The sequence below is a fragment of the Aplidium turbinatum genome, chromosome 11 (genome assembly GCF_918807975.1).
Source record: "Aplidium turbinatum chromosome 11, kaAplTurb1.1, whole genome shotgun sequence".
NCBI classification, from domain to species: domain Eukaryota; kingdom Metazoa; phylum Chordata; class Ascidiacea; order Aplousobranchia; family Polyclinidae; genus Aplidium; species Aplidium turbinatum.
In genome coordinates this window covers 24,596,988-24,605,990 of record NC_137482.1, presented here as the reverse complement: position 1 = coordinate 24,605,990, position 9,003 = coordinate 24,596,988, and the positions used below count along the sequence as shown (strand labels likewise).

Here is a 9,003-nt window from a genome sequence, read left to right as displayed (position 1 = left end):
GTTGCCGTTCTTCGTTTCTTACAACTTACAATGTGTGTGTTTTGGCGTCTTATTAGCCTACACACAGGAGGGACCTATAAAAGTTGCTACCAGTTTTAAACGTTCTCCTACATAAGGGGGGTCTGGGGGGGCGAAGCCCCCCAGAAGCTCACAACACTAATAGCAGCTTCAGCCCCCCCTAGAGAAAAATAGTTTCCGCGCCACTGCCTATCACTGTTCCAAGCGTGCTGTGATGGCTTAGCCTATATAGCCTACGGTAAATCTTATTTTAACGAGGTTCACTGCATCAACATCGCTCTTTTCAAGGGCATAGAGCTTTTGAAATAAAGTTTCTTCAACCTCTGCGATGACATTCATTGATTTTTCGCTTTTTCTCTCTGATCCCTCGTTCTCGATGCTGTTCGCGATATGAGTGATCACCATTTGGCGAACTTCTTCCACTTGTATTCCAGGCAGCCATTCCAACCAACGCGAAAGCGGGTAATTCGGATGAGTAGCGCTGGCCAGAATACATTGTGAAACGAGATATTCCATGAAAACAAAAAATGACGCATAGCACTTGACGCTTAAAATCGGCAAAATAGTTGACGGCACTATCACTTCCGCCAGGCCCGTAGCCAGCCGGGGGCCAGGGGGGCCTCGCCCCCCCTGAAAAAAATTTCGCCCCCCCCCTGGCAAAATCCCAACATTCTTGAGCAACAGCTGCAATTATAATGATTTTGCCCATTTTCCCGTTGCACAGCTCCAACTGGCCCAATTAACTACAATTGTTTTGTTTAGTTAACAGCTATGATGATTAAACAATTTCGCCCCCCCCCCCTAACTCCTCCTTTGGCAACCTCAACAGGTTCAATTCAACCAAGGCCAACACGTGTTAGGTTGGTAAAAAAATTGTCAGAAACTGTGTAAAATAAAAATGTTTTGGGAAAGAATGATAACCTAACAAAGAGGGAATGGATTTCCAGCAGGCCTACAAACCGGTACAAATTAGGCTATACTTAATTCTTACCATTCTTAAATACTTACCATACTTAATTCATACTTAATTCATACCCATTACTTACCATACTCAATTCTAAGGGTCAGTGATAACCAATCTGTGCAGTGATAAACCAAATTTGTGCAGTTAAGCAGTGTTTATTTTTTTTCTTCAATCCAATCAGTGTAAATAAATTTTATTTCTAGTTTTCTGATCTGTGAAGTGTTCAACCTTGCAGCAGATATTGCTACATTTGAATCTAGCACTGCCGTTTGTGAGTGTGGATTCTCAGTGTTAACAAGGGCTGACGCTCCCACTAGACGGAGCATGTTACAACCAAGACAGGCAAACTTAGTGCTTATGGCCTTTGAACATTCTGTATCGAAATCTATCGATTTAGACTTGTTTGTGAGACGGCTTGCATCCAAACATCCGCGACTGCAATTGCAATAGACTAGCTCACGGTTGTATAGGCGGAATGTAATCATATATATCAAAATCCTCGGCACTAGCTTCTTCGAGCCAGTTAAAGTTTTTGCTCGTAACAAGTAACGCTATTTATACAACAAGTCAACAATTGCTTTGTTATGTTGGTCATTGTAATATGGTTGCCGTGATAAGAGACCAGTGTTGGTCTTAACCAGTGGCGTAGCCAAAGGGGGGGGGTTACAACCCCCCCTCCTCCTTTGGCACGCGTGTGACGTCACGATATTGAGAATGATGCTTTCAGTCTCTTTATGCTTGAGCATGATGCTTTCAGTCTAAAAAAATTTGCCTAATTTTAAACAAAACTGCATTAAAAGAGCGAGTTGTGCCAATACCTAACATTCAAACATCTCAGCCAGGAATTAGCAACAAGAAAACATAGAGACTTAGCTTTATTTCCGAAAAATGCTGAAGAAAACATCCTTTTGCTATGCCACCTGACAGCACCATCTTACAGGAATATTCATACCCACATTTTTGTTGAAAATGCTCTCAGAATGCACCAAATTCAAAGTAATTTTTCAAAATTTTCTGGGGGAGGCCCCCTAGACCCCCCGTCGCTGGGTGTCGTCTTAGGCAAACACGCCGTCGGGCTTCGCCCGCCGGTCGTCAAAGCCTCTCCTTTCAAAATTCCTGGCTACGCTACTGGTCTTAACACTAAACTGACATATTGCAAATTTTGTGGATACCGGTGTTTAAGAGGTTAAAATGCCAAAATCATTCAAATTTTTTCGGCCCCCCCTAACGAAAAGTTGGCCCCCCCTTGCTCTGCGGTCTGGCTACGGCCCTGCTTCCGTCAACTAAAAAATAAACTGACGGCGCTAGCCTCAGCGTCAACAAAAATTTGACGCCGTCAAATGACGCCGTCAAATTGACGGCGTCAACGTACAACACTGCATTTATTTTAGATAACGTTTACACAAAATTATAAGAAATATGCAGAGATTAGATTTCCATAACATACAATTTACAACTCTCCATAGCTTGGTAAAATTAGGGCTTTTATCTCTTTTTTAAAACAATGAAAAGATAAGTTTTTCAAGCTGCTTGGAACCTCCGTCTAGATCAGTGGTTCCCAAACTGTGGGCCATGGCCCACTAGTGGGCCACGAAGACGGTTTCAGTGAGCCACAGAGTTATTTGTAATTGAACTTATACTGTTCCTGTATTGTTAACAATTTCTAGATTTTTTACCGAAAAATTTTAACTGCCATTCTTAAAACTGTCTGCCACGGGGAGGAATTGTTACGTAACAATGAGTTTTTAAGCTTGCTTGTGCCAGAAGTCGTACTTAAAAACAAACGTTCTTTATGTCGTGGACTGATAGTTGTGAGGTGCAGAGCGAAGAAGAGATTGAATAAAAATTTGCAAATCGAGACATGCTAAACTAAATTACTAAATACTAAATTATTCAATGGCAAACAAAAGAAAGTATGATGATAGTTACGTTAAATTTGGATTTACTTCGTTAAATGATCATGGAGTCGAAAAGGGACAGTGCGTAGTATGCTACCGCGTCTTAAGCAATGAGTCATTGAGACCGAGTAAATTGAGAAATCACCTGGAAAAAAATCATCCTGAGTTGAAGAATAAAAGCATTGAGTATTTTAAACGACTAGAATCTAGCTGTAAACGTCAACGACTTGACAAAACTGGAAACTTTCAACAAACTGATCAGAAACTTACAGAAGCATCTTTCGTTGTTAGCCAAATTATAGCTAAGCAGAAAAAAGCTCATAATATCGCTGAAACTGTTGTTAAACCGTCTGCACTGGCCATGACGAGAATTGTCCTGGGTGATAAACATGAGAAAAGTCTCAAAGCTATTCCTTTATCCAATAACACAGTAAAGAGACGAATTGCAGCAATGTCAGAAGACATTAAGGAACAAGTAATAACTGAAATAAATAAATCTGCTTTTGGTCTATTCGCCATCCAGCTGGATGAGTCTGTCGATGTATCTTCAGTTTCTCAACTTATGATTTTCGTTCGCTATGCAATTGACACCTCTGTAAAGGAAGAATTACTCTTCTGCTGTGCTTTGAACACCAGCACAAAAGCATCAGATGTAATGGAAAAAGTCAACCATTTTTTTAATGAAAACGGAATATCCTGGGACAATCTGTGTGGCGTGTGCACTGACGGTGCACCTGCGATGCTTGGTTCCAAAAGTGGATTTAAGGCACTTGTGCAAAGAAAGGCTACTGGCGTTATGTTTACTCATTGCTTCATTCACCGGGAAGCTCTGGCTTCTAAAACTTTACCAAGTGGTCTCCAAGATGTGCTTAACGTTACTATTAAAATAGTAAATTTTGTGAAGAGCAGCGCTTTGCACACTCGTCTATTCAGAAAACTTTGTGAAGACATGGAATCTGATCATAAAAACCTTTTGTTTTACATAAAAGTTCGGTGGCTCTCTAAAGGGAACGTTTTATGCAGAGTGTTTGAGCTCCGCGATGAGTTGGAAATCTATTTAACTGATGTAAAACCTGAGTTAGCATTTCACTTTACCAATGCAAAATTTATTGCTTGTTTGGCATACTTGGTAGATATTTTTCATTCTTTAAACACCCTTAACCTGAAAATGCAAGGAAAAGAAAAAAACATTATTCAGAACATGGACTTGATCAATGCGTTTGTTGAAAAATTGGCAAACCGGAGACGAAAAGCTCAAAACGGCAATTTTGCCATGTTTAACAACCTGTCTGATATTTACGAGTTAAACGATGAACTAAAGACCAATATTGTTCAACATCTGAAAGAGCTGGAAAGCGAATTCAAGTCATATTTTCCTGAAGTTAGTGCTGATGACCTATCACTTGCAAGAAATCCGTTTCGACTTTCCCCTGAAAATGTGGAAGATGAATTGCAAGACCAATTGATTGAATTGAAAAACGACTCCAGTTGCCGAGATCTATTCGAAACTTTGCCACTCACGGAATTCTGGCTAAGCATGGCATCATCATATCCAGAAATAAGCAAAACTGTACTTAAACAGTTATTGCCTTTCACTTCTACATGGTTATGTGAATCTGCCTTTTCAGCGCTAGTATGTATGAAGTCCAAGCAACGCAACCGCCTTGAAGTTGAACATGACATTCGCTGTGCTCTTTCGACAACTGAGCCAAGAATTTCTAAGCTTGTTGCTAAAGCGCAAGAGCACCCTTCCCATTAAAAAATAAATTGCAAAAAGCCATTTTGTTTGTTTTTGTGTTACATGTCATATAGTACAGTAATTAGGTAGTAGAACTTGGCCGATTAGCGTAGTGGTAAGAAACATCGCTATCTGTGCTGGAGGTCTGGGCTTCGATCCTCGGGCCAGTCAAATCAGGCACAGCGTCGCCACTTAGAAAATTGCTAGAGCCTATAGTGCTCGCCCATATACAAGTGTATAAAATATTTTGGGTGGGCCACGAACTTTTTTTGAATCAAAATTTAGGCCATGGAGTAAAAAAGTTTGGGAACCACTGGTCTAGATCATTGGTCCCAGTGGCAGTAGCTGTATGGATTTTATCCCCAGATTCTGTGTTTGATCTATTTGTGAAATATTTACAGCTGGTCTGATATCTTGTGCTATGCTGATGAATAGATGCAGTGGCGGCTCGTGACCTTTGGTGATGGGGGTGCTGCAAATGTTGATGGTAGGTATGACGTCATAATGTGACACGAACAGTCGAGCGCCGAAGGCGCGAGCTTCCTAGGGGGGTCTGGGGGCATGCCCCCCCAGAAAATTTTGCACTTTTATATGCTCTAAAATGCCATTGCTGGTGTTTTCAGGACAAAAAATAAAAATTTTGAGCAGTTGAAAATGTGGACTTTGAGAACTTTGAAACAAAAAAATTGCTTTTTCTGAAAGGTTGGTACAAAATAGGAAATCTGAAGTAGGCCTAATAGATGGGAACATTTTGCTCATAATATGAATATCAATCAATCATTTTATTTTTTGTCATTAACACGTCCGGGACGAAAAAGATACTCTTAACTACAATAGTCGATATAGACCTACCAGCACGTTAATGAATGGGAAAAGGTGGCAAAACCTTGAAAGGTTTAAAACGTTCCTGAATAGAAAATCATGTAGTAGGCTATGTCTGTAGTTAGCACGGCTACAAAACCCAAAAAGCAAACAGTAAAAAATAAAACAAAAACAAGCACAAATGTAGCAATGAATGACAATCTAATGAAAAGTGTTGTGGATTGAATTTGTCAGTTCCAAGATTGATGTGGATGAGCAATGAGCAGTAATCATAATAATTATAGGATGGAGAAAGAAAACCGAACATAAAAGAAACCCATCCTCACTCCTCAGGCAAAAGCTCGTTTCGATGTGGCCCAGGAGAGCAGGTGTTGCGCTCTTTCTATGGTCAGACTGCACATCACACAGTAACCTATGGTGATTAAGGTTTGAGATCCAGTTTAAGTTATTGTTTCTTGTCCTGGTGGGTGAAGATGGAATGGATGAGCTGCTGGTAGATAAGATGATGATGTCCTGATGGTGTTGATGAAGCTCTCATCCCCTTTTGCGACGTGTCGTGTTGATTATGGAGTGTTGCGTTTGCTGTTAATATCTACAAACATAAAAGTACAGCACAAGCAGTCGACATTATTGTTAGGTAGGCCTAATCTTTTGTAAATTATTTCGGATTTCCACTAAAATCTTCACAAGAATGCAAGAAAGTCTTTCTACATTGTCTTTCTATTGTGTATCCGTTTTGTTTGCTTAAATTTTGTTTTAGATTGTGGACAAAAAGTGACTTTGTATCACTCTATCTAATTGAAGAAGGAAATTCGTTCCATGTTTTCGCACCAGTGAATTCTATTGAATGCTGAGTTACAAGCGTTTTTGAGAAGTATGGAATGTTTAGAGAATCATTATCATGGTTTCTTGTACACAGGCAGTGAACCTCTTTGACACATTTAAAACGGTTGGAGAAGCAATCTGGTAGTAAATTGTTGTAAAATTTAAACACGAAAACACTAATTTCCAGTTTGAACAATTGCTCAATTGATATCGGATCTTGCTACAACTACCATTGTTGGGACAAAAAATACGATGAATTCAAAGCAGATTTTTTCTCCTAATTTACAAGTAAAAAGGAAGTGTCCAACAGGAGATTGACAATCTAGCCTATATAATATACATTGGTTAAAATTATTTGCAATATCATATATATAATATGCATATAAGCACTGTTTTGTAAATAGTTACCAGTTTTAACAAATTAGATAGGCATAGGCTATTATAGGCCTAACCCAAAACATAAAAAGATTAATTAATCAGTATGTACGATACTTAACTTTAGGATGGCTTCTGAAGATTTGATTATGTGTGTCTGTGAATAAATAAATACAAAACTGTTGCCATTGATTGTTCAGACATTTCTTTTCCCAAATTGGTGTTTTGCATTGTTGACGAGTTGAACACTCCGTTTAGTGAGGGACTCAGTCAAGGCCATGGATGATCCAGCAAAGTTTTTCTTTCGCTGAAATACAAGATTTCTTGTGGTTTGTCTGACAAATTATTTTATGATGGGTTATTTTATTACTATGAATAACAAATAAACAAAAGACACAAAGTTCCTACAGTGCATGCTGCACATGCACTATGCAGGCTATAATTAGGGTGCATACAAAGGTAAACAGTGGGATAAACTACAAAACATAAGTTACTTACAAATAAACTGCTCCATGTCAACTGGAACCAAGCTTATTTATAGACAAAATCCATTCTTCTTGTTTACTTTTGAGCAAAATGATGACTTTGTCGTTAATGTCTGGGTAACGAAGAATTTTTTCTCTGTTGAAATGACGGCAATAGCATTTAATGATTGGAGCCTTTCTTGATTGATGGTACTCAGAAAAGTTTTGATTCTTTTTAATGTCGAAAAGCAGCGTTCAGGCTCTGCTGTGGTCATAGGAATAATTAGGAGGATTTTTAACAGTTTGGAAATTTCACTGAGAGCATCTCTGAATAAATGTCAACAATTCAAATAACACGGAATATTCATACATGTCCATTGTCCAATCTGCTGTAGAATACTGCAAGTTCAGTTTCAAACTTTTCTTTTTCTATGATGGGATATGCTTCCACAGTTACTGCCACCTCATGTATGGGCAGTTTATTCTTAAAGCTATTGAAGCTTCTCTTGTTGAACAATTTTGCATTTACTAATTGTTTGGTGAAGCAATATCTAACCATTATGTCTACACATATGCAGTCACATACCTCCTTCGCTTCAGCCATAAGTGTTTTTGAAGAATTCTCACAGTACGGTACTTTTGAGTTTCTTATCACGGAAATTGCACTTTTAAAATTGCTTATATATTCATGTACTTTGAACACATCAATATCTCGAGATTGCATTTGGTTGAAAATCACTTCAACATGAGACATTATTTGATAAAAAAGCTGCAACCAAAAGAGGAATTTTTTGTTGGTAAGGTAATGCAAAATACCTGTTGCTTCTGAAATGGTATGATCAGTAGTTGATGTAGACTGTAGTGTATTTCATCAAGGCAGGATTTTAAGGGTTCCAAATGTTCATGAACTTTATTAACTGTTCGTAGGATGAAAGTTCACATTGACAGCACCACGTTGCAGCCTCCCATGTCATAACCTATCCTTCTACCAGTCTACAGCTTGCTGCACAACTAGACTAGCACTTATAAACCATCAACACACAGCCTGAAAATAACAATGCGATGTGGAATTAATGTAAATATGGCAGACCCTGCTCAGCAAAATGCTGATAAAAAAATCTAGCCAATTAAGAAGTTGCGTTGTTCTTACAGTTACACCCCTAGATCTTTGACCTTAACTTATTATCGCAAGTAAACAAAGAACCTAGCTTAAATTTAATTAAGTAAGAACAATAATGATAACCTAGTGACTAGGTCCTAGTCTAAGCTCAATCAAGATAACCTAGGTCCTAGTCTAAGCTTTATCTTTTTGTGCAGAAAGCAAAGCATCTTAGTCTAACCATGTAACAGCATCAGTCACAACCACCTAACATTGTGCTTGAAAACGATGAAGTATACTTGCAACAATAGTTAGCCTGACCAGCAACTGCAAAATTTGCAGTTCGGTATCGTCGAGTTTTAAAGCAACCTCAGCCAAAAATGACGTCACGATTCCTGTTTGTTCTTCTTTTATAAAATCACAACTGCAGAGCTTGCAGTTCAGAGCTTCCAAATATAAAACTTGAAAAATAATACTTTTTAAAATCCAGAAATTATGAAACTTCTAGTCGATAGGATCTATAGAGAAAATGAAAAAAAACGTGAAATTAATAAAAAAAATAAAATTCTGAAATGTGCAGGGGGTGCTGCAGTTTTGCAGTTTCTATAGACGAGCCGCCACTGAATAGATGAAGCATTTGTAAATAAATCACAATACGTGGAGGGATACGGATTCGTATAAACTTTGTAACCTACATATGTTTTTTTATTTCAATGTTGTATATGTTCTTTTGTTTCAAGATGTTTGTTTTTAAAAATAAAGCATTTGTGTGAGCATAATATGATTTTTTAATAGATTAT

At 38.3% G+C, this 9,003-nt stretch overlaps 1 protein-coding gene and 1 long non-coding RNA gene across 2 annotated transcripts; one reads left to right on the top strand and one right to left on the bottom strand.

Annotated features, from left to right (window-relative positions):
- Positions 1 to 3,021: 3,021 nt before the first annotated feature.
- Positions 3,022 to 4,639, top strand: LOC145780347 (protein FAM200A-like). The gene has a single exon (XM_082592049.1). It carries the CDS (start codon positions 3,242 to 3,244, stop codon positions 4,637 to 4,639), a length of 1,398 nt encoding a protein of 465 aa, XP_082448175.1. The 5' UTR covers positions 3,022 to 3,241.
- A 742-nt stretch (positions 4,640 to 5,381) lies between these two features.
- LOC145779522 (uncharacterized) lies at positions 5,382 to 8,145 on the bottom strand. Its single transcript, XR_014290556.1, has 2 exons — positions 7,139 to 8,145; positions 5,382 to 6,947 (listed from the first exon to the last, which is right to left on the bottom strand). It is a non-coding gene; the product is annotated as an uncharacterized LOC145779522 (long non-coding RNA).
- Positions 8,146 to 9,003: the final 858 nt, after the last annotated feature.